The sequence below is a fragment of the Rhinolophus ferrumequinum genome, chromosome 16 (genome assembly GCF_004115265.2).
Source record: "Rhinolophus ferrumequinum isolate MPI-CBG mRhiFer1 chromosome 16, mRhiFer1_v1.p, whole genome shotgun sequence".
Classification (NCBI taxonomy): domain Eukaryota; kingdom Metazoa; phylum Chordata; class Mammalia; order Chiroptera; family Rhinolophidae; genus Rhinolophus; species Rhinolophus ferrumequinum.
Window position 1 is genome coordinate 60,723,498 of NC_046299.1, and position 25,605 is coordinate 60,749,102.

Sequence of the window (25,605 nt, forward strand, 5' to 3'; positions counted from 1 at the left end):
CTTTATGCCTTGGTAAACTCGCAAGGAATCTGGGCAGGCTTTTCTCAGTCTCACAGATAGCTCAGCAAAGTGAATTCACTTGACCAAAGCCACAAATAAAATTAGGTTGAAAGTAGAACTTACCCGTAAATTCCAAACTCCTAGGCAGAAGCTACTCAAACGACATTTCTTGAATGGGCGAATAAGTAAATGCATAAATGAATAGAGAACAGACTATCCAACTTACAAAATGGACATAGTGCCTTTTGAGAAAGTACAAAAGACATAGAGATAAATGATTATTCGATGTGAGTGCCTGAGAAGGAAGGAGGGATACAGACTCCCCAGCCTGCACTGACTTAGAAGCAGAGAAAGGATAGCCTACATGTCTAGGAGGGTGACAACGAGGCACACAGCTCCCATGGAGGGCAGCCTTGTTGCTTTCCACTGCACAGGGCTACCGAGTTTGCATCATTCCCTTGTCTAGGGAGTCAGACCTGCATCAAGAATCCCTTTCATCAACCTGGCCAAACCTTCCTGATCATTGAGCATAGCATCCCCAAAATACAGGGCGCCCTCCCACATAAGCTCTTCCCCCTCCTCAGTAGAGCTTCCAGCACACCATGGAACCAGGATGCTTCCTCATCTCACTCCTGTCAGATGGAGAGCACGGTGAAGCTCCCAAGTTCCTGAACTCCTCACGGAGGGCTGCAGTCCTTCTGGGGACCAGCATTTTTTCACCGGGTATGGACCCTGATACTCAGCAGGGAGTATGTGCAGTGAGAACAGCTCTTGTCACAGAGCAGAGAGCAAGGAGAAGGAACAATGCAGGTGCTAATGGGTGATACCCACACACAGTCTGGTGCCAGGACAAGCATTAGATCAGTGCGGAAATACATAAGATTTGTGAGCCCATTTTCTTTCTGCATTTGCATTCGCACTTTATGACCTCAGCAATATTTACTGAGTGGAAAAAAACACTTTCTGTCACAACTGCTGTACTCAAAAGCTACTTCCCTCTGAAAAATACTGTCTCCGGCTACAAGGTCTGAAACAAACTACTTGTCTATTTATTCAAAGAGCTCAATGAGCTGTGAAGATTGACATTTAAACTATTAACGTTATATTCTATTCGACAATGTTATTAAATATTAGCTCTGATTCATGCAAAGTCTTAATAAATTGGCAGTCCAGGTCAGCCTGGCACTGCACAAAAATTGGGTTATGCTGGATGTTACTTGATAGAGTTGATCAAGCTAAAGAAAAATGAAAAATCCCACCAACTACATTAAAGACTGATTTCATGTGACAAAGTTATCATATACATTTGAACCACTTGCCAGCTCAATTCTGCATCTCAAAATTTCTCTAATTGATATTTTCAATAGTTTGGAAATCAAAAGATAAAATCACAGACTTAAGTAACTTTTGCTGTGACACATGGAAGGAGAGTTAAATAAGTCTTTTAAACATGAGAGCCAGGCATATGTCTTGCTACTTTGGTGTATAAGAGGAAGGAACATAAAAGCGTAAGTAGGGTGTGCAAAGGGGTGGAGACATGCTGGGTTACAGCAATGGGGGTATGACCCCAGGGGAAGAGTCAAAGTTGGAGTAAGACTCTGACGACTGTGCCATGGTTTTCTCACATCTGTGTGACCTTGAGCAAGACACTTAATCTCTCTGAGGCTCAAGTCCCATTTCTGCATGATGGAGATAATAATAAGCAAGTAGTTTTGTTCAGGATGAAAGGAATAATGTATGTAGATCATCTGGCATACTGCCTGGTACAGAGACTGATCAATAGATTTCAAGAGGAGACTAGGCCAGGCCAGGAAGAAAGCTGGGGTCCAGCGCAGTGAGGGAGAAGTCTCTGGGTCACCAGAGTTAGAAAAGGACAAGAAAGGACAGTGTATAGGCAGAGCCTGTATGCTAGTAGGAGGCGCAGAGCTAGATGATACACTACTAAATGTGCCTATGTGCTATTAGATGTATAGACCTAGGGCCAATATGCCTGGACCACCACTGCTCTAGACCAGGGATCATCAGCTTTTTCTGTAAAGGGCCAGGCAATAAATATTTTAAACTTAGGGGACCATATGGTCTCTGTCACAACTGCTCAAGTCTGCTGAAGTAGCAGGAAAGCAGCCATAGGCAGTGTGTAAATGAATGGGTGTGGCTGTGTGCCAATAAAACTTTATTGACAGAAACAGGTGGTGGGCCAGAGTTAGTCCCTGGACCATACTTTGCCAGACCTTGGTTTAGTCTTTCCTCAAGTCTGACAGGTACAGGTGGCTGAGGGAACTAAAGGCAGCCTCTCTCTTCTCTCTGAGGACCAGAAGGGTCTCTTCCCTAAGAGAAGGCTAGAAGGCTACAGACAATCCTGAAAAGGGACCCCAGAGCTATTTCCCTAGTCCCTGCCATCACGGAAGCCGTGGAGGGTAAACAGCTAACTGATGGCACCAACTACCTCCCTGATGTATGTGTCTCTGCTCAGTCAGACAGCAAACAGATGACTCATTCAGGGACAATCCAGTATTTATTAAGACTTACTGGGTGCCAGGGAAGTTTGTGGTCAAAACTGTGTTGTAGGCTCTTAATAAATAAACAAAACTTCCCTCCCCTTCCAAATTCCTTTCTGCCTTCTTCCCCAGAGCCCAGGAAGGGCTGCCCTCTCCTTGTCTGAGTGGACACTGGTAGGAAGGAGTGGGTCACAGTAGTGGGGCAATCATGACATTATCCCTTTCTCCAGTTCTGATTCTGTGGAACAATGATCACCTCTTGCTAAGCAATTTCCCAGCTAAATTGGTTTCAAGTCATTAAAGGCTGCAGCACTCCCAAGGAAAACGCAATAGCAGCTCTCTGAGGTTACCCTCGACACCAAGCTCCTTGACTTCAGTAGCAATTAGACATTGCTCCCCTACCAAGCACTCTCCGGAAATGGAGAGGTCACCAAGGAGGAGCTGGACATTAGAAGTGGGGTTGTCCTCCCCTTGCTGAAGAAGTTTCCTGAGACATACTTTGAGGGTGTCCCCTTCTCGACCTTTGTCAGGCTGCCTGCACTGCAGAGAAGCATGTTCTGTTTGGGATTTAGAGAAGCTGCTCTTCCCTGAATATCAGGATCAGGCCCATATCTCCCAACATGCTGGATGTTTCCTTACAGTTTCTCGATTCAGAACATGGACCTCACTGGGGGCATGGCCACCCCAGTCTGGTCTGCTGTAGCCTGGGGAATTCACATGGCTTAGTCTGGGGCGAGGGGGAGTCAGCTACATAGGACTAGGGACAGGAAGAGTTTCTGACAGCATTTAGGTGCAGTCGTCACCAGAACAGCCACATGAAGGAGGGTCCGAGAGTGAATCCGAGTTCTCCTTCCAGTAAAAATTGCAGCGCACTCCACTTTCTGACAGTACTATAAAGTCTCTTTTATGAGACTAGTTATAAAACCCTTAACATTTGTCTAGTGCTGGCAGTCAGTTTTTCTCCTAAAGATCCAAATGAAAGAGAAAGATTTGTGACCCCAAAGGCAGCTTGGGGTTTATAAAAAGAAGGTTTCATAAAAGTAACATACCCCACGTACTGAAAAGGGGTTAGATTCAGTACCATGGAGCTATAGACCTTTATAAGGGATCTTTATTTGCATCTTGCACTACTGATTATTTTTACATTGTTTTATTCATGAGTAAGACCCTAAATATCACCAGAGAGTGAATGATTTCTAATGCGCCAGCAATGGACTTGGGATAAGTAGGGTGACAAGGAGATGATTTCCTGTCAACCCATCTCCAGATTTATCACCTTCCAGAGGGATTTACTAGGGGTGTCTGCCTTCTTGAGATACACCAGGAGCAAGAACAGGCAGGCACATGAGAACCTGTGAGCAGAGAAGGAGCTGGCACGTGTGAGCTGAACTCCGCTGGGCTGGGCCTGGACTTATCTATTTGAAAAGGCACATAGGTGCCCAGGACAGGATTCATCACAGCCCTGGATTCAGCACACCTGTCCTTTTGTCCAGGAATGGCTCTCTTTTTTAACTAACTCATTTATTATTTATTAGGAGAAATGAAAAAGAAAGAAAGAAAAGGAAAGGAAACAACAACCTTGAATCTAAAGCTAACACAGAACCCCACTTTCATCCATGAAGAGGTTTCTCTCCTCACTGTGGCTCTGCCTCTCCCCTTAGCAATAACCACTATCGTGAATCTTGTGTTTTTATCATTACTTAGGATGTGTGTATTCATGAGTTTTATATGTTTTTAAAAGGGTATTATGTTGTAAGTTATTTTCTATAGTTGATCCATATGAAATTGCCTTTAATACTTTTTTTTTTTTTTTTACTCAATATTATTCTGCTCAGGTTCATCCATACTATTACATGAAGCTGGAGTGGATTCATTTCGTTGTAGGTTATATATTTTTTTACCTTGTTAATGTTCACCTGGATTGTTTCCAGGGTTTTGCCTCTGTAAGCAATGCTGCCATGTCCTTTCTCCTCCCTGGAGTGCAATGAAGAAGTTTATTTTGGGTGGATACATAGGAGTGGAATTGCTGGATCACAGGGTATGCAAATATTCCATTTAATGAGAGAATGACAAACTTGTTTCTAAAGTGCTTGACCTAAGTACACTCCCACCAGCAATTAACCACCTGTTACGCCGTCCTCTTCACCACCTCTCATTGTGTGCCAGTCTAATTGGTGTAAAATGATGTGTCTTTATGATCTCGATTTGTATTTCCCGGATCACTAATGATTTTGAATATCTCTTCACATAATTATTGGCCATATGTGTTGCCTCTTCTGTGCAAGTCTTTTGCCCAATTTTCTATTGAATCGTTTGAACTTTTCATATAATCTTGATATTAATCCTATATTGGTTACATGCATTGTAAATACCCCTGTTAGTGTGTGACTTATGGTTTTTATTTTCTTTAAAGTGTCTTTCATTAATAGAAGTTTAGTAAAGTAAAAAGTAGCTCTCTTTTCTTTTATAACAAGTGCTTTTTATAGCATTGTTGCAATGAATCCTCATAAGTATTCAAAGTATCCAATGTGGACAGGAGAATTGGCTATCAGTGAGAGACAGAGAGAAGGGAAGCTCCAAGGCCATTTGGCCCAGGACGTACATTAATAAAAGGCCTTAAATCAACTTTGTATTCATTATTTCCAAATGAGCTCACCTACAGCTACAGAGATTCCCTGTCGGGGATGAAGGAAGACCAGCAGCTGGAGGTTAGTGCACCATCCTTTGCAGTGTGCTAAGAATTAAGAGGTTTTAATAAATCTTACAAGCACAGGAATAGCAACATTTATGCTGCATTTTATTGTTTTTGTTAAGGTATCACTTGGCTAAATGTAAACAGTCAACGTCTACCATAACACGAACTTTTACATGTTTTCAGTGTCTAAAAAGACCCCAGAGTTGCCCAGGCCCCTCTCAGCTCTGAGGATTCCAGACAGGAGAGTGAGGTGCTCGAGTTCACACAGCTAGTGAGTTGTGGAGACTCACACTCAAATGTGTCAGGCTCCAGAACACAGATGCTTTCTGCTGTTCAACATGGCTAAACGACAAGAAGCTATCCTGAGCTAACTGCAGTGTGACAGCGTGTGTGCATGGGGCTCTCACTCATACACAGCACTGCAGCCAGTCACCACGTCCCCTCACGGGACAGAGGCTGCACTCCACCTAGACGCCCCGCTGCTTCTAAAGCAGGACTCAGGCCTCTGCCTCTCTCCCTGGGCTCCTTGGGGCTGTGCTGAGAGGGCGGGCAGAGTGCTGAGGACACTTCTTATCATGAGGAGCAGGTGGTGGGCCTGGTGGTCCAGAAGCTTTCCTCAGACAGTCCCCTTATATCCACTGCCTTCTGTAGTAAGGCCAAGCGATCACCAAGTGGCTGGGGATGTAGCACACAGGTGTGTGTGTCTGTGTGTGTTTGTGTACATGAATATGTGTGTGCATGAGTGTGTATGTGGGAGTGTGTGTGGGAAGATGTGTGACAATGTGTGCGAGCCTGTGAGACGGTTCTACAGACATGGAATTGTACTGGAAAGAAAGGAGGAGACACTGAGGCAGGCTGGGCCGGGGTGTGTGTGTGTGTGTGTGTGTGTGTGTGTGTGTGAATGAGTGTGACTCTGTGTGAGTGGGGGAAGCTTCCACAGAAGTGGGGGCAGGTGGAGCAGGGAACGGAAGGGAGGACATGCTGAGGCAGCCTGGACGGCTGGTCTGCTCAGAGAGGCAGTGTGCTGACCACAGCTGTCGTCTTTCTCACATCATTCACCAGTGACCACAGGCACAGTCGCCACTGGGTGTGGGGGTCACTGGACAGAAGGAAGCCAGCACCAGAAGCATCCTTATGATACCTGCCTTCCTCCCACCATCTTCCTCCTCATGCCCTGCAAGGGCTCCACAGAGCATGGTGGACACATGCTAAATTCCTCAGCTTGGAACCCCAGGTGTCAGATCCGAATAGGAGTGTAACCCTGTGTCTCTGATTCTGATCTGTATAATGGGATAATAATGATTCATCCAGATCATAATGGAAATTAACTGAAATAAGTGAGCGAATCCTAACTGAAATAAGTGAGCGAATCCTAACCCACTTCTGAAGAACGTGATGCCTTTTCTCCATCCTTCCCCTCTCCTGGCTACTTCCCACGCAGTCCTCCCTCCGTGTCCCCAAGCACAGCCTCCAGCCCAGGCTAGCTGCCCTCACCACTCTCTCTCAAGGCCACATCTTCTCCACAGCACAGACCCACAGTGTACTGCCCTCTCCTAAACCTCATCCCCCTACTCCCTCCACCTCTCACCTGGTTATGTGCTTTTTCTTTCCCTGAGTGTTCTCACGTGGGGTCGGCAGACACCTCTGGGTCACCATCTATGAGCCTACAAGGAGGGAGGTCCATGTCTTGGGCTCAATCTGCCTGCTCTTCACCAACCCTTTGAAAACTGACAGTCTGCTGTCAAGAATGCACATCCACCTAAAGACGGTGTGTGTCGCCACTTGAAACTCACGTGCCTGTGGAAAATGCCTATTTAACCTGTTGAAGATGGATCACCCTGCAGGTGACAGGGCTGCTCAAAGGAGACGCCACTGGAAGGCTGTCTCCTACCTCGGGGATGCCCAGGCCCACTGCACCTGCCACAGTGCACACATGCCCAGGTGGCCAGCTCCCACCTACCTTCCTGATGCCTTCCGAAGGACTGGACACGCAGTTGTCAGCCCCTCCGTTCTTGCTAATGGTCCGCCAGAGCTCGGCAAACGTGCTGTCCTGCTCCAGGGGGTTGGTGCCCTTGGCTCGGAAGTACTCATACACCGCGGAGTCCCGGACAGTGCCGTAAGACATCTCGACTTGTTTGGACAGGTCCTGGAATGTCCTGAAATGCAAAGAGGCAATGAAGCATGGGTACAGGCTACCCTCCGTGGGATATAAACGGGCCGCGAGGCCGTCTTGAGGTCCGGGCCTGGCTGTAGCCCGTGTCCACATTCTTCACTCCCAAACCTCAGCAGCACAGGTCCCTCAGCCTAGAGTGTGACTCGTCAAGGCCTCATTCTACCACACATATGTTTCCTCCATGCGGATTAAGTTAATAAAATTACTGAGCACCTAAAACCAGGTGCTGTGCTGAGCGCAAGGGACAAAAGGACGATTAAGACCTGACTCCTGCTCTCAAGGAGCTTACTGTCTAGCTGTAGACAACAGGGCAACAGGAGAGGCTGGATGCTGAAAGTCTCCATTCTAATGCCTATTGCAAAGGAAAGGAAAACATGTTGGCAAGATTGACGACAGGGATTGGTCAGTGACCCCCAGAGCTGGTGTGGGGCAGACACATTCAGGGACTGTGCCAATTAAGTGAGAGGCATGTCCCTCCAAAGCTTGCAGCTGTTCTGGAGTTCCACCCAGTTGCCACCTTTTGAGTGTATCCCCCCCAATTTGTTTTTCAATAAGGAAATAAATCTGGGTTTTATATGCGATCACTGGATTTTTAAGTGCTGACCATTATTAAAAGACGGCAAAGATCAAACAAAGCACTGCTGAGGGCCTCGGGTTTGTTGTACGTGGAGGGGAAGAGGTAACTCAGGCCGGGTTTGCAGTGGAGGCAGGGATTACATGAAGAAGGCCCAGAAGCCGAGAACAGCCCTCTGAGCCATGGGCAGAGGAGGGGAACCCCCTTTGGGGTAGGGAGTATAGTCAGGCCAGAAAGGACCAATTGGCACGAGTTCTTACATGCTCCAGGGTGAGCTATACCTGGTTCCATATGTTGAGATGATGACACATACAGAACAGAATCGCAAAAGACAAAAAAGCTCAGTGGTGAGCCAGGCTCTTTCTCCAGGCTTCAGTCTGATCACTCTTTATTTATTTCTCTTCTGGAAATCTGTCTTTCCTTTGTATCAACCAAAATACCATCCCCACCTCTCACTGAATCATTGTTCTGAGGAGATTCAGTCTTCTCAGCCTGACCTGCACAACCCTCCACCTTCTGGTCTCATCGCCGGCTGTTGCTACCACCTCACACAACCCCATAGCCAGTGTTAAAATGAGAAATTCCACATAGTCCCCATCTATGGCACCAGGCCATGATGGCCTGTCTGCCTGGCATCCCTTGATCTCACTCATCCACCCGACACACTTCTGCAAACCCCTTGAAGATTCAGCTGCCACCTCTCTTGGTGGGAGGACATGGCTGTTTCTCAGCTCATGTCATCTGCATACTTTGTATGGCTTCTATGGCAGTATGATCTCACTGATTTCAGAGAGCAGCACAGCAGCGTGAGGGCAAGCAGGGACTCTGGAGTCCAATGACCTGCCTTGCCTCCCAGCTCCACCATCACTGACACTGAGAGCCTTGGCAAGTTAGCTAAACTCTCTGTGCCTCAGTTTGCAAATGTTTCAAAAATAAGGTCAGTAGAGCCTGTAGCAGATGGCTACAGTGGAGAATAAATGAGGTTATGTGTATTCGGTTCTTAGAGCAGTGCCTGATGCAAACTCAGTGCCTATAACGACAGCAGTAGCAATTATCCTGCACTCTGTTGTATGTCTGTGCTCTCCAGTAGCATCGAAGAACTTGGAGGATGGGAGCTGAAGCAGCCCTGTCCCTGCACCCGTGACACTGGACCCCAGGATGCCACCAGCCTTCACAACCTGAGCACAGAGGAGCCAGCAATGGATGCTTCCTCCTGCTCTGTGGCGTGTCTCCAGAGCAATCCTCCAGGCCCTGCTACGTGGCCCACAAACAGAGCTTGGTATTCGTTTCAATACATTACAGATGAAAGGAAACATAACGAATTCAATGAAGACCTCTTTCTAATTATGGTTCATTATTTATATCTTAATTGAAGCAACATGTTCCCTTGCTTGAAGGGCCCCAAGGGCTGTGACTCCATCGCAATTTGCCTGTGATAAAAGGGGGGGGGGCTTTTTTCCACATATTTTTTTTATTTTTCTCATGGTGATACAAACACACACAAGGCTTTGATGAATGGAAAACATCAGGATGAATTACACAGTTGAGTCCAAATACTGAACTGCTCTAAATGACTGCAGTTTCCATGAGTATGGAATGAATGTATAACTTCCAAGGAGCTTGGCACTACTGTTTCATCCCCACATTTGAAATGGAGATTTCCTTTCTCCTGTTGGTATTTATTTACAACTGTGCCCCCGGCCAGAGGCTCAGGGAGCCTCCTTGGATGACAGGCAGTCCAACAATTTATGGCTTCACGGTCATTTCTGTTCCAGTAGAGCACAGGTTCCCACCCACAGATACCACCGCTATCTTTGCTCTGCCAGCCTCAGGGCTCAGCCCCGTCGCCTCCATCCATCACCTCTCGGAACCTCAAGTCCTTGCAGAGGACTCTCCCATCTCAAATGCACACCTCCTCTTTCAAGGAAAGTTTCCAAGCTCACTAACACGCCCAGCACACAGTAGGTACTACCATAATATTTCGGAGTGAATATACCTATACAAGGCTATTTAGAGGTTTAAGCAGGAGGGCCCAACTATTCATACACCAAAGCTGTCATCCCCCTGGGGCACTCATCCTCCTGTCAGAGTTCAGTTTCAGAAGGGACACAGGGGAGCAATAAAGGAGAACGGGGCAGCCAGCCATCCAGGCTCCAAGCCCACAGCAGCAGAAAGCAGAAGAGAGATGCTCACTCAGATACGACGCCCCTCCGAACAAGCGAGGAATGCCCAGCCTGGAGAAGGCTGCACTGCACTAGCAGCACCCTTCATTTAGCTTTTTCCTCAAATTTGTCTTTTCAGCAACTGCTAGAAGTGTTCTGCCCCACCCCCACCATCACGGACAGATGAAGAGCTGCACTTCACAGCTGAGGTGTCTATAAACCTAAGGTCCACGATGCAGCTGGCTAAAGTCATTCAACCAGTCGTTCCACCAACAGTTACTGAATACCTACTAGGTAAGGCGCAGTGGCACACACAGAATCCTCACGGGGTCCACAGTGAGGGTGGGCGAATGGTCAGAGAAACAACTAAACAACATGAGAGGGACTGAAATAGAGTTCTGCATGGGGGATCGTGGAAACACAGAGGAGGGGCAGCCAGCTCCTTCTGGAATAAAGAAATGCTTCCTAGAAGAAGAAACATTAAGCCGCGTCATGAAGGATGGGTAGAGGTAGCCAGAGGGGGAACCAAGGGGTAGAGTGTTCCAGGAAAAGAAGATATGATCTGAGAAGGCACTGTGAAAAAATATGGTTCATTTGGGACACACACCATGGTGCAATTCATATCCCCTTAAACACCGAGGTTTTGGAATCAGACAGATGTGGGTGTGAATCCTGCCTTTGAAAGCCTTAGCTGTTTGAGGTAGACCAGGAGTTCTCAACGTGTGGTCTTCAGGACCACAGCATCAGCGCCGCCTGGGACCTTTTGAGAAATGTGAATTCTCGAGGCCCACCTCAGATCTACTGAATCAGAAACTTTGGGGTGGCACTCAGCAATCTCTGTTTTCACAGCTCTCCAGTTGATTCTGATGAAAGCACAAGTTCCAGAACCACTGAGGTCTTAGCTTTCTTAATTCATACCTTTCTCACAGGACTGGTGAAGATTAAAGATCACAGATATATACCCGGCACACAGTCCATGATTAATAAATGCTAACTCTTCCATTAGGCTGACAATAAGTTGTTCAGATGGTTGAAGCACAGAGGCCATGTGAAGGAGTGATGGGTGATGGCACCGCGGTGGTGTCACCTGGATAGAAGCAATTATGAGCAGGCAGCACACGTTTCCAGTGTTTCCAGGCTCACATGAGCAGACACTTTCTCGGCTTCTGCCCATCTGTGCTCCCAGTAAGATGCCTATGGTACATCTTTTCTCTATCTTGTTGCCAAGGTACACGCAAATGCTTCCCTGTCAGCGCCCAATCTGTCGCGTTGTGAACAGTACACATTTTAGGCACTCAGGATACCTCAAGTGACTATCTAAGGAAGTCTGAATCCAGGCTATGCGTGGAGATACGAAAGCTTCCCTGGCAGGCACTCTGGACCCTGGTTTTTGTGGACCATGATGGTAGCTGCCTCGCAGAGGGCTTCTGAGGAAATAATGAGTGTCTAGGTGAAGAAAGGTGCTAGGGAAGGATGTCTTTAAAAGCATCGTCCCCAGGCTGCCCACCTGCACCTCGATTCACTAATTAGGTGTCAAGGCTCAAGTATGTGCACTTCGTAGCTTACCCCTTATCTCTGTGACTTGCCATCTATCTCCTTACTTCACCTTTTAGTAACGTATTGTTGGCATCCTCCCATGGCAAAGCTTAGCCTCTTCTCCAAGCTTAGTTTTGAACCAATATCTTTCACTCAAAGGTACACTAACTAAAACTGGGTTTGGGACTAATGGGAGCTGTTTCTATGTATCTCCTGGCCTGGATTGCTGACTTTTAGGATCTCCCTTAACTGAAAGTATAGCTGGCTCCAGTGAGCACAAGACGGCCTTGCTAAAGGACTTTGTAAGCATCCCTTGCCTCTGAGAGCAGTCTCCTCAAATTAAATATGCACCTTCTGGAAGTCCCACAAGGTCTCCTTCAGCCGTGGCCAAGGACAGTCTACCCAGCTCAGTACCACCTCGCTCCGCCTCCTACCTTTCTCCATAAATCAGCCTCACTATTTCCTAGATACATTTTCTTTACCAAAGAGATAAATGTGTTTGCAACATGAGAAAAATCAATAACACAGAATTTATAAATACCTCTTTGCATGTTACAGAAATATTTACATTGGCAATAGAGATAAATACATTTGCAACGAGAGCAGAATCAATATACAGTGTATGTAAAACAGATTTCAACAACTGTGGGGTTGCCATAATCGTGGGCCCGATACACCTGAAACCCAAAGCCCTTTCTTCCTTCGGGAGAAAAGAAAGTAGTGGAGTAGCCCAAAAGGCACGGGGAGGTGGGGGTGCTCATCCTTGCTATTTGCGGGTGTCTTAACTAAAGCCCCCAAGTGCCTTACTATCATTCTGGCATCTCGCTTGTCTACCTCTATGTTTGACCATACAGGAGATGACGCTGCACCAATCAGTGGGGATGGCCTGGCTGCGTTTCCACAGCCTGCTTACAGGACCTGCTTGTAGCACGGCTGCCATTGCCCTGCTCGTCTCCCTGTCGCTCCTGGGTCTTCTTCCCCACGGCTCCCGGCTGTGCCTTATGTTCTCTCTGCTATTTCTCCCATGCATTGTTCTCTGGGGCTTTGAAACATCGCCCATTCTTTTCTCCTCCAGACCCAGGTTCTCAAGGTGGACAGGTCCTCAGGCGAAGTCTGAGACACTCCAAGAAGCATCTCAACCTTGGGCTCTGAAAGGCTTCCCAGGGGTATTCATTCATTCATTCATTCGTTCATTCGTTCATTCAAGAAAACATTTCCTGAGCATCTGCTTGTGTCAAGCACTGTCCTAGATCTATGGATATGGCACGAACAGCACAAAGTTCCTGCTTTTGTCGAGTTTGCCGGGTGGAGGCGGGGAGAGAAAAACATGAACAACAACAACAACAAAAAACAACAACAACCCACAAATCATTATGTAATGGCACGGTCAGCAAACTTTCTGGAAAGGGACAGACAATACATACTCATACAGTGAGGGCCGTATGCTACTCTGTTGCATATTCCCTGGTTTTGTTTTGGTTTTTTATTTAAACACTTTAAAAATGTTTCAGAAAAGAAAAGCAGTTAGCTTTCAGACTACAGAAAAACAGGCTATAGGCCAGATGTGGCCTGTGGGGATATAGTCAGCTGACCCCTGCAGTTACATGTCCAGTGATGAACAGTGCAATGAAGGTTAATAAAGCAGAATAGTTCATAGAAAATGATGGAGAAAGTGCTTATATAAAGTACGCAGAGTGTGTTTCAGCCACTGGAATTGACAGCGAGGGCATGTGTTTCTCTACTATCTTTCTTTCCTTGGGCTGGATGGAGAGGAGGTGAAAGGAGAGAGGGTAAGGGCAGGCTGAGATGTGGAGAAACCTGGCCTTCTGAGGAGCAGAGGCCAGCGGGCTCGGAGCTCATCAGCTTCTCCTCCCCTGGAACAGCTCCCTCAACATTACAGGGAAGGTGATGCTGGGTCTTACACCAGGCTCCTTTGTGTCCCAAGTCTGTCATCAGAGCAGAGCAGAGCAGAATCCCAACTTGGGAAACTGTCAGGTTAACACATACGAGGACACAGGGTAAGAGCTGTGTGGCCCATGGCAGGAAAACACAGCCTTGCAGGACACGGGAGGCCACACCCGCCGTTCTTCCAACACGTGTCCCACACACGGGCCACAGAGGGCCCAGCACGTTCCAAGTACCAGGCTGAGGTGCATTAACCCCCTTCCCTCCACATTTTTTTCTCTCCAAATCCCATTTCTTTGGTTACTATTTAAATTTAAAAAATGCCCCAAATAAACTGCTGTGGAAAAAAACAAACAAACCTCAATGCAGTTGTATATAGTATATTTCCATTCTTGTACAAAGGAATCATTAATATTAATAAATGTAAATAAATATAGGAACAAAAGTTTGAGGAATAAGCACCAAACATTTGTGAGAGTTCCATTTTTTACAAATGTATTTCTGCAAAATTTACATTTTTTATTACATTGTAAGCACAAGTACGATCTAAATGATTTCAAAAATCCTTCTGCTGACTAACTGTTAGTGCTGGGCCTTGGGGACTTAGCTCTGTGCTATCCTGTCTCCTCCACGCCCACTCCCTCGGCCCAGTGCAGTCCAGAGCCTCTTGGAGGAGAGAGAGTTCACTCACTTCCCACCAGCCATCAAACACCTGCCTGTAGACTGCAGGTAGTGGGCTCCAAGGGGGCTGTGATAGCTGTATCTTCAGTCCCCAGAGCAAGACAAACATGCCCAGATAAACGCAGAGGGGCCGAGCCATTCCAGGCTTCCAGGGCCCATCAGGATAGAGAAGCCTTCACCAAGGCAGGCTGGAGTTCCCCTGACTGTGTATCTTCTAGCTGGAGTCAGTCTAGGCCTGGTGCCCTGGCTGCCAAAGCAGACCAGGGTGGCCAGACATGAATTTCTGAAAGGAAGGCATATGTGTCATGTGTTTCTGACTTGCCAAACTCAGCCTAGACCCTGGGAGTGAGCAGGGCTCAGTAGCAGGTGCTTTAGGATGGGGCTGTGAGTATCTCTTCTGTCGGATGGATAGCAGTGAGTCAGGTACCAAGCCCAGACCCTGGTGTGTGGCAGAGGCTGGATATCCACATCCTTCACTAAGTCACATCTGGGGAACTTCAAAGCCATTGGCAAAGGGCGCTCAGCCTGTGGAGCTCTGGGCACTCCAGTTCTGCCTCCTCCCAGCCTCTCCTCAGGCTACCCTGCTCTTGGGTGCCAGCCTGGCAGGTATCCTGCTGTTTCAGGCTTCTGAGCATTCACTCAGGCTCACTTTTAGTCTGCCATGTGACACCTGGCCGTCTTTCCATGACTAAAACCCACCCACCCTCCAAGAATCAGTTCAGCTGCCATCTCCAGGAGGAAGAGTGGACGCTCCTGGATCCATGCCCCTCCCCTATGTTTGCAGCTTAGCCTAGGCTAACATTTACCGCTTGGACTTCCTGTGGCTATTGATGTGTCTGTTTACCTACCTTCACCGTGGGCTCCCTCCTGGCTGGCCTCTGTGTCCATCTCTGGATCCCTGTTGCCCCACATATGGTCTGACAGACAATAGGTGCTGAGTGCATGTTTTACTGAAAAAATCAACTCTGCTTTAAAACAACTGTGTTTCTAGCTGAATATGGCTGGAGAAAATCCAGGTTGGAGACCAATATGATGATGAGTCTAATTTTAGAATCATGACCACTAACCTCAAGTGCATCCTAGTGCTGCCTGGCAATCTTCTAAATCCCCTGTTCAATTCATCCTCCCACTCACTCAGACGACTCTCACAAAATGACCCTGCCGCCTATTTCCTAAGAGAGTAGAAGTAGGCAGTAGAGCACTTTGCTTCTCTATAAAGAATTCTCTTTTAAAACCACCAAATATCTACCTGGCTTCCTTTTAAAATGGGATCTCCGTTTTTGTCCCTATTTATGTCTAACTTTGTTTGTCTCCTGGATCCTTGACTTTCTTCCCTTCTCAAGTGCATTGCTCTTCCAATTGTCACCTCTGTTTCCTACATCATGAAATTGCTTCTCTCTGTGGATCATTTCCATCTGCATGTTCACACGTATATCTTTTATCTTTAACAACAAGAACAAAAAGTCCTACTTTGAGAAGACAGTCTCCTTCAACCACTCTCCAGTTCTTCCAGGAAGTTATCTAGGGTTACCGTCTCCACTACCTTTTCTCATTGCTCATAAACCTACCTAAGTTTTGATCCTACCACTGAACTGAAGCTGCTTTTGTCAAGGTCATTAACGATCTCCCAAATATAATGGCCAATTCCCACCCTTCATTCTACTCCTTACCAGAAGAATTTGACAAACTTGATCATCCTGTGCTTCTGAAGACCTTCCCTCACTTGACTTCTGGGACATCATTCTTTCTTTTTTTCTTTTTTATTTATTTTTTTATTAAAAAATAAATTATATGTACGAAGCAACATAATAGTTAGACGTTTAAACCCCTCATAAAGTGATAACCCACCCCCCAAGCTACTACCCCTGCGACATCTTATATAGCTGTTACAACACCATCAACTATCTTCCCTGTTGTACTCCACATCCCGTGACTATATATACCTATATATTTAGTTATAGTTGACATTCAGTATTATTCTACTTCAGCTTCAAGTGTATAGCGCATTGGTCAGGCATCTACACAGTCTATGACGTGATCCCCCTGATAAGTCCAGTGCCCATCTGGCACCTTACATGATCTCTACAACATTGTTGATTATATTCCCCATATTGTATTAATTACCAATTTGTATTTCTTAATGCCATCACCTTTTTCACCTTGTCCCCAACCCCATTCCCATCTATCACCCTGATAGATCTAACACCTGTCTGGTACCATACCTACCATGTTTCCCCAAAAATAAGACCTAGCTGGACAATCAACTCTAATGCGCCTTTTGGAGCAAAAATTAATATAAGACCTGATCTTATATTATGTTATGTTAGATAAGACCCAGTCTTATACTATAGTAAAATAAGATTGGATCTTATATTAATTTTTGCTCCAAAAGATGCATTAGAGCTGATTGCCCGGCTAGGTCTTGTTTTTGGGGAAACAGGGTAGTTATAACAATATTATTGACTATATTATTCACTACTGCATAACAACCACTTTGTTCTTCTTAATCCCTTCCCCTTTCACCCATCCTTAACCCCCCTCCCATCTTAAAGAAGTCCCTCTAAGAGTCCTTGTAATACTGGTTTGGTGGTGATGAACTCCTTCAGCTTTTTCTTGTCTGAGAAGCACCTTATCTGTCCTTCAATTCTAAATGACAGCTTTGCTGGGTAGAGCAATCTTGGTTGTATGTCATTGATTTTCACCACTTGGAATATTTCCTGCCACTTCCTTCTTGCCGGCGAAGTTTCTGTTAAGAAATCAGCTGACAGTCTTATGGGGGCTCCCTTGTAGGTAACTAACTCCTTTTCCCTTGCTGATTTTAGGATTATCTCTTTGTATTTAACCTTTGGCATTTTAATTATGATGTGTCTTGGTGTTGGCCTCTTTAGGTTCATTTTGTTTAGGACTCTCTGTGCTTCTTGGGCTTATATGTCTATTTCCTTCACCACGTTAGGGAAGTTTTCTGTCATTATTTCTTCAAATAGGTTTTCAATTCCTTGCTCTCTTTCTTCTCCTTCTGGTACCCCTATGATGCAAATGTTGGTACACTTAATATTATCATGGAAGCCCCTTAAACTCTCTTCAATTTTTTGAATTCTTTTTTCTTTTAGCTGTTCTGGTTGGGTGTTTCCTGCTATCTTATCTTCTACATCACTGGTTAGATCACTGCTTCATCTAGTCTACTTTTGATTACCTGTAATATATTCTTCATTTCCATTATTGTATCCTTTATTTCTGACTGATGTTTTTATGGTTTTCATCTCTCTATTGAAGTTCTCCCTGAGATCACGGAGCATCTTATAACCAGTGTTTGGAACTCTACGTCTGATAGATTGCTTATCTCCATTTCGCTTAGTTCTTTTTCTGGACTTTGTTCTGTTCTTTTATTTCGGACGTGTTTCTTTGTCACCCCATTTTGGCTGCCTCACTGTGTTTGTTTCTATGTATTAGGTAGGGCTGCTATGTCTTCTGGTCTTAGTAGAGTGGCCTTATATAATAGGTGTCCTGTGGGGTTCAGTGGTCCAGTCTTTCTGGTCACCTAAGCCACACGCTCCAGGTGTGTCCCTTGTGTGAGTTGTGTTTGACCTCCTCTTGTCGGTGAGTCCTGGTTGATAATTGCACATCAATGGGAGGGACTGACCGTTGGGCTCACTGGTTGTGAGGACTGGCCTTGACTACAGTGGAAGAGTTGTTGTGCAGGGGCTTATCCTACAGAGCAGGATCTGCCTCAGCAGGACTCTGGTGCCTGCCCAAGACAGCATTCTTTCTTAATTCTCCCACCTTGCAGGTGCCTCCTTATCTGTCTCCTTTCTAGTTCTTCTTCTCTTCCCAGACTCTGAATCTTGGGGTGCCTCAGGCTCAGTTCAGAGATCCCTTCTCTTCTTTGGTGACACCCCTTCTGGTCAAGTCCATTAGCTGTAGATACATATATACACTGATGACTCCAATGGACTTCTCCAGCCTCGACCCACCCCATCAACTCTACGCAACTGCCCACCTGATATCTCTGTTCAGATGGTTAATAAGTCCCTAGACCAAACATGTTCAAACCCAGGCTCTTGAATTACAAACCCTAAAACCCACCACTAAATATGCTCTTCCTCTAGTTCACCCATCTCAGTCAATGTCACTCTGTACTTTGAGATGTTGTATCCAAAAGCCTTGGAATCGCTGCTGATCCCTTCCTTCCTTGCATATCTCACATACAATCTCAGCATACTGGATGTCTGATAGATCAAGAATCTGATCGCTTCTCATCACCTTCACAATGAACCCCTATGTGTCTTACCTAGATATTGAAATCATCTCCCTAATGGTCTCCTGCTTCCTTCTTTAACTCTATATAGTCTATTGCTCAGGGGACAAGCAGAGTGATCCTTTGTCGGATCATGTCACCTCAGTGCTCAAAGCCCTCTAATTGCTTCTCATCTCACAGAGGAACATCCAAAGTCCTTATGTGGCGTAAAAGGTCCCACATGATCTGGACCACAATACTTTTCTTCTCGCCATACTAGCCTCCCTGCCATTCTGTCTCAGGGTTTCTACAGCTGTTTTTACCTTAGCTTGGCATATTCTTCCCTCACATCTCTAATTGGCTCATTCCTCATTGCCTTGGGTCTCTGATCAAATGTCACCTTCTCTATGAGTGCTTTGCTGACAACCCTACATAAAATACTACCTTCCTGAAATTATGTGATAAAAACAAAGAAATATATCACCAACTGTTTAATGTCAGTTCTCCCCCTACAATGGGGCTGGATTGTTTGGTTTATTGCTATATCACCAGTGCCTACAGCTGCAAGACCAATCATCCTGGTTTGCACAGGACAGAGAGATTTCCTGGGGCATAGGATTTTTGGTGCTAAAACCAGGAATTTTCAACCAAACTGAGATATTGTGTCCTCCTACCTACAACCGTGCCTGGAACACAGTAGATGCTCTAATAACATGGGTTATATGCATGAATCATACATTAGCAAATCAGCTTTTTTCTCACTTTCCAAACATCTAGGTTGTATATTCTTTTGGAAAAGTCTTATCTGGGGTTTACCAGCCTCCTTTCAGGACAAGTGTGGGTCAGTCACCTGCAGGCATAGTGATGGCTTGGGGAGCTTGAATGGAAGAGCTGCAGCTCTGGGCCAGAAGGCAGAATACAGAGCCGTGTTGCCAGAGGCAACAAGCTTGAAGCTTCAAAAGCCAGCTTCCTTGTGTAGCTAATGGAAGCTGGCATTGGCTGAGACCTGGGCCCAAACCCCCAGCAGCCTCTACATGCTTCTCCAGTGCCCTGACCCTCCCACTTTGTGGGAGCCCTGCAGATAGCCCTGCCAGCCAGCAATACCGCCATGCCCAAAACATGGCTGGCTCCCAGCTCTCCATACTTACAAATATTTGCTGCCACAAATCAATACAAAGCAGGATGCACCATTAACCTTTAATATATCAGTGTTGGGGCTCTTAATCCATTATGAGGCTGTCATAAATGTGACTGAAATGCAAATCGAAGCAGCAGCCCTTCGGGAGGCTATGATGGTGTCTCCGCTGCCTCCTGGCACAGCCTACACCCCCTCTGCTCCAGAAAAGCAGCCCGAGTCTCTTTTCTCCCACTGGCTTTTGTTTTCACCATCCTTCCCTCCCTCTTCTCCTTCTTTCCAGATGTCTGACTGAGCCCCTCCATTATGTCAGCTTCCCCGGCAGGCAATCACTTGACATGCTAGAAGAAAGCTGTAATCATGCTAACTTTCAGACACTGTGCCAATACTTCATTTGTATTGCTTCATTTAACCTCGGCCATACTCTTTCATAAAGCTATTATGATCCCCCATTTTACAGTTGAAGAAATCAAGGCTCAAGGAGATTAAGTAATTTATGGAGCATTACAGAAGCAGCAAGTAGACATGCCGTCTTCCCACTCAGGACTGCTTGATCCAAAAACCCACATGCTTAATGGCCATCCGACAGTAATCGTAAGCAGCCTGTAGGTAAGTGAGGACGATGAACAGACTGACAATCAAAAACTGTTGTGCACAATACAGTTCTAAAAGTAACCTCAGAATCATCAGAACATGATGCTGAATCTATTCCAGTTTGGCAGATGAGAGACTGGGACAGGGACAAGGGGAGTGTTAGCAGGAAAAGTGAGGATTAAGTTGAGACTTAAGGAGAAAGAGGAAATCGACACATAGAGGAATAAAAGACGTCCTGGGCAAAGTGATAGTATTTTCAAACCATGGATGTCTTGAGAGAGCAAAACCTTCTGGGAATCTAACAGTTTACTATGAGGGCACAGAAATGAAGGATAACTAAGAAGCACTAAGGATAGGCTTGAGGGAATAATTACTCATACTTAGAGGAGAGTATAATGGGATGGAAGTGCAAAAATGATGGGACAATGACTACTGATGTTCCCTAGATAATTCAGGGTCTGTGTAGGTGTGAGATGAGAAAGGTGGCACGTCCTGTACCCTGGGCAATGGGGGAGTTACTGCAGGAAGCTGCCACATGTATTTTAGAAGGTGGAACTAAGGAGCAGCAGAACCCATATGCATTCATGTGTGTGCACATGGGTTCAGGGCCTGGGTGTGTGCATTTATGAGTGTGCCCGGAAGGATCCAAACCAGGAAGAAGAGAGGAAAGAGAGGGGCGTATTGCTGGAGGGCCGGGACGCTCAGACTAAGGGATGCCATTTGCTATGGCAAATTTTAAAATGAAGAAGCAGCTATGGACTGCCCAGTGGTGGAATTGTGACCCCCACAGGAGGCAGATTCGTGTGACAGAGAAACCAAACAAACAGCGAGGGCAGGGACCACAGCACGTCAGACATCCGCTGCCTTGAGCTTGTTTATGGGCCTGAGCAGCCAGTACTCAGCGTGCAGGAAAACAGAGACTCCAGTCCCTGCCACATGGGAAAGCTGAAGAGAAAATACTAGTACACGAGAGCCTGTTATTGAACAATATAAAACCAGCTGTAATTAAACGTGAAGCTACAAGATGCTAGTTATTTTGAATCAGTTTGCAGAAAAATCACTGTAACAAGGATATAGACCCTAAAGGAAAGGTTAGGGAAGGGAGTTGGAAAGAGAAAGGTATGTTCTGTTATTAATGATTCTTGTGTGGCTTCAGGGAATGGAGGGACCCTACTTTATGCCAAGTGCTGCATGAGGGTTGGCTTGTTTCATCCTAGGGACCACCCTCTGTGATAACTTATTCATCCCACCTTACAGAAGAGGAAATTCTGAGGTTTTTAAGAGCTGATCCATGCCAGGCCCTGGCTTAGCTTGCTGGTCTATCTGATGCTGAGTTTTTTCAGGCCTGCATCTCTGAGATGCCTGAAAGATCTTCCCAAACATTCTCCAACTAAGGCTGCTGTCCATGCTGTGGACCATTCAGTTACAGCTGGTTTTCTCTGGGACAAAAGGCTTTTCTAGCATCATTAGCAATGACAGGTGCCAGCCACACCATCCCAGGAGCCCAACCAGCCAAATAACCTCCACCTGGCACTCTCTCTGGCTGGTGGCAGAGACTGTCTGCTGCACTCCCCAGGTGGGCACCATCAGGAGCTGCCCACCACTGGTCAGAGGAATACTGCTACAGCTGCAGTGCCAGGATGCTGGCAGAACTGAGCATAGCCCTGCTTTTTGTCCTCTAAGGTAATTATTCACCTAACTAACTTCTTAGGGTTTGGGCAAGACCCTTAGGACAACTCTGCCCAGGTCCAACGGTAGACTAGCTGAAGGAAGAATAACATCCAGCTGTGGAATACTAGCTAAACGGGCATGGAGAAGTTACTGGAAAAGTACACCATCATTTCCACAGCTCAGCAGACAAAGAGAAGCACATTGGCATTTAGGGGGCATCCAAACAGACCCAGGCCTTGTGCTATTTCGTCTTTTATTGGATCCTCCTACCAGGATCCTGATAACTTCCCTGGGGGGAGGTTACCACAGTCCTCACCATGCGAGGGGAATTAGAACACGTATCAACTTATCCAGGAGCCTACTGTGCATGTAAACCAGTCTGTTCTGGATGCAAAGCCTGGCTCGACACCTTGACCTGTGACCTCTGGTGAAGCAGGAGCAAATTAGGGAAGCAATACAGTCTAGTTTGGTGCTACTATACTGGGAGTCCAGAGTCTGGATTGTGGGTCCTGCCCATGGAACAGGCACCTCCCTGCTGTGAGGGGCATGTGTACTGGGGTGGCAGAGCCAGCCCGAGGTCCAGAACTATGGCGATGGAGTCAGACTGTGATTGTGAGTATCCCTCTACCACTTGCTAGCTCTGTGGCCTGGGACAAGCTACTCAACCTCTCTGTGCATCAGTTTCCTCCTCTACACACCAGGGATATTCACACTGAGCAAAGTCAGGCAGAGCACTGAGACTAGTGCTGGCCCATGGGAGACACTCCATAAATGGTTGCCTCAGTTATCCCAATTATTCAACGGGGAAATTACACTGTGTCATGGTCATAAACTGCCAGTCTTCATGACAGGTCCAGAAGTGGCTTGTCAGACTCGCATAGCGTTTGTTTTGGCTTAGAATGCTTTTAACCTGGACATCTGATTTCTGGGCACGCCCCAGCACTCTGCTTGGTCTGAGACCCACATGGACCTTCTCTGTCTGGCTTGTAAATACTTGCAATTGAAACCCCTGGACAACATGGTCTTTCCCATGTCTTCCCCCACTGTGGTATTTCATGATTCAATAGCCTCGGCTGGAACTAAAAACCTTATCTTATTTAGGATTCTCTCTTCCAACAAATCAGCCCTGTGGACTGTTTTCTCTGACACATAGCTGTTTCTCTGAAAACTGAGTATCAGTTTGCAGTGTCTGTCAGGACTCAGAGCTACCGTGGAGAGAACCTCACAAAGAAGGCCTCTAGCAATTCCAACCCAGTTTGTCGGGACACCAGGAGCTTCGACCCTACAGGACCTTTGCCACTACCTCCCCAGAAGTAGGGGACACAGGAGCTGTCTCCAAGTCCCACCACACCCAATGGGGGTGCAAAGCAAATTAACCATCTTCAGATCCATCCACTCAGGTCTCGGTGGGCTTCCCTGACTCTTAGCAACATAATGTTGTCCCCACTGTGCCTTGGGATAAAAGACAATGCACAAAAACCAGCCACAAACCCAAAGTGAAGCCAACTCCTTCCTCGTGGAGCAAGAGGGTCTTTGAGCAGGAAGACTTGGCAGTGGAGCAACAAGCATTCCATGGGACCACTCAAAGGACTATCCAAAGACTGTGTGTTCTGTGCCTGCTGTCTCTCCAAATTGCTGTCTGCCAGAAACCAGGTTCGCCCCTAAATGGTCACCTTCTGCCACATTCACCGGACATCTGGCCAAACAGGATGGGGGCCACCTCCCTTGTCTCCCAGGATTCCAAGCCTATAGCATCAGACCAGGCTGTATCTGGTTCTCTATGTCCAGATTACAAGAGTCACTCAGTAAACAGTTCATTTCTATTTGTTTGAGTGGATGCATGATATAAGCCAGGCATGTCTGCAGGCTCATCCTTTTCTTTTATTCTGGACGTTCTAGACAGGTACATAAACTGATGCTTACAACTCTCCGTAAAGGCATTTCTGAAAATATCCTTCATGAGTTTGACCAGTCGGGCTGGAAAAAGCAGAGGTCGAGTGATTAGAGAGAGGTGGCACGAGGCGACAACCAGCAGAAGAGGGCTCAATGGGAGGATAATAGTTGCCATGGGCCATGGAAGGACCAGCCAGTAAGCAGGTGGAAAAACAGGGCCATCTCTAGGGAGCCCCAATTCTTTCTAGCCCTGAACACTGTTTTCCCATCACTCTCTCAATGTTCCTCACTCCCTGCATGTTCAATGCCAACTGGAGACAGGCTCCCCTCTTTCAAACCACAGGACTCATCTCCTGGGGAAGAGGCTGGGTACCCGCATGCCGGAACTGAGTCACGTGCAGTGTTGTTCTTAGGACAGGCCTCGCAGAGAAACTCAGTGACCACACAGAGCTGCACCCTGCCTTGTGGGAGGTGCAGCTGCCTGCTGCATGGTGAGACGAGGTTCTCAGGGGAGGCTCTGATGAGCTCTGCTGATGATACCTGTCTGGACAACGTTTCCTAGCTTCCCACTGCCCCTCAGAACACAGTGGCCCCTACTAAACAACTCTCTGAGCCTTATAAAATGACTTATGTCCAGTGTGTGCCCAGCTAGCCCAACCACGCCAGCCACCACCCTTACACTTTATGTTCTTGCAAGACTCTTTCCCAAGTCCACTATGCTTTCTCTCACCTCTGTTCCTTCCCATCTGCTGCATGGGACACTTCCCCTTTCTCAACACGCAGCCACTTCCTCATCTTCTAAATCTTAGTTTATAAGATTTCCAGGATTCAGTCTAAGACAGTCCCCTTGTTATGGGTTACATTGTGTCCCCCAAAATAGATATGTTGGAATCTTAAATCCCTAGTACCTCGGATGGGACCTTATCGGAAGCTAGGGTCCTTGCAGAGGTAATCAAGTTAAATGAGGTCGTCAGGGTGGGCCCTTACCCAGCATGACTGATATCTTTATAAAAAGGGGAAATTTGGACACAGTCATGCACGTGGGGAGAGCACCATGTGAAAATGGAGGCATAGGTCAGGGTGACACACCTACAAGCCAAGAAAGGTCAGATATTGCCAGTGAACCACCAGAAGCTGGGAGAGATGCAGAGAACAGATCATCCCTCGTGCCCTCAGAAGGAACCAACACTACCACACTTTGATCTCAAACTTCCAGCCTCTAGACCCGTGCGGTAACACATTTCTGTTGTTAAGCCACCCAGTTGGTAGCACTTTGTTACAGCAGCCCCAGGAAACTCATAAATTCCTGTGTGCTCTGATGATCATCAACAATCCCCCGATCACAGCACATGGCTCACTATCCTGTTTTATGTCACTGGTCTGTCTCTTCCGCTGATTTGCCAAATGCCGCTCCATGAAGGTGGACACCATGCTTTGCTCATTCACTTTTTTATCTCTAGAGCCTAACATAATGCTGTGCAGATAGTAGGAACACTGATCTCTTTGTTGTATGAATGAATGAATGAATGAATGAATGAATGAGAGAACACTTGGTTATAGGCAACTCTTGCAGTATGGCCACATGTCGGTTACGTGGGGATGTTACTGCAGCACTGTCGCGCCACCAACGCCCAGCCCCATCTCCAGTAACCGCTCAATGACCTCCTGATGAATAAATAAATATATGCGTCAATTATCCTGGGATGAGACTTGGGCTCTCCCAGAATGTAGAAGGCACAGTTTCCCCTCCAGCATCAGTTCATTCGTGAGGTCATGTCCTTAAGATAAGCTCAGCCATGTGGACTAGACACTTGATCTAGACGGGCAGCAGAGCCAGGCCACAGACATGTCGAG

At 46.6% G+C, this 25,605-nt stretch overlaps 1 protein-coding gene across 2 annotated transcripts in view; it reads right to left on the minus strand.

Moving 5' to 3' along the window:
* The window catches only part of GRID1 (glutamate ionotropic receptor delta type subunit 1), a 697,974-nt gene that overhangs the window by 36,381 nt on the left and 635,988 nt on the right, over positions 1–25,605 (minus strand). For both annotated transcript variants that reach the window (XM_033131343.1, XM_033131344.1), the window contains exon 13: positions 7,154–7,349. In XM_033131343.1, the coding sequence (XP_032987234.1) occupies positions 7,154–7,349 (196 nt within the window). The remainder of the gene's footprint in view (positions 1–7,153; positions 7,350–25,605) is intronic.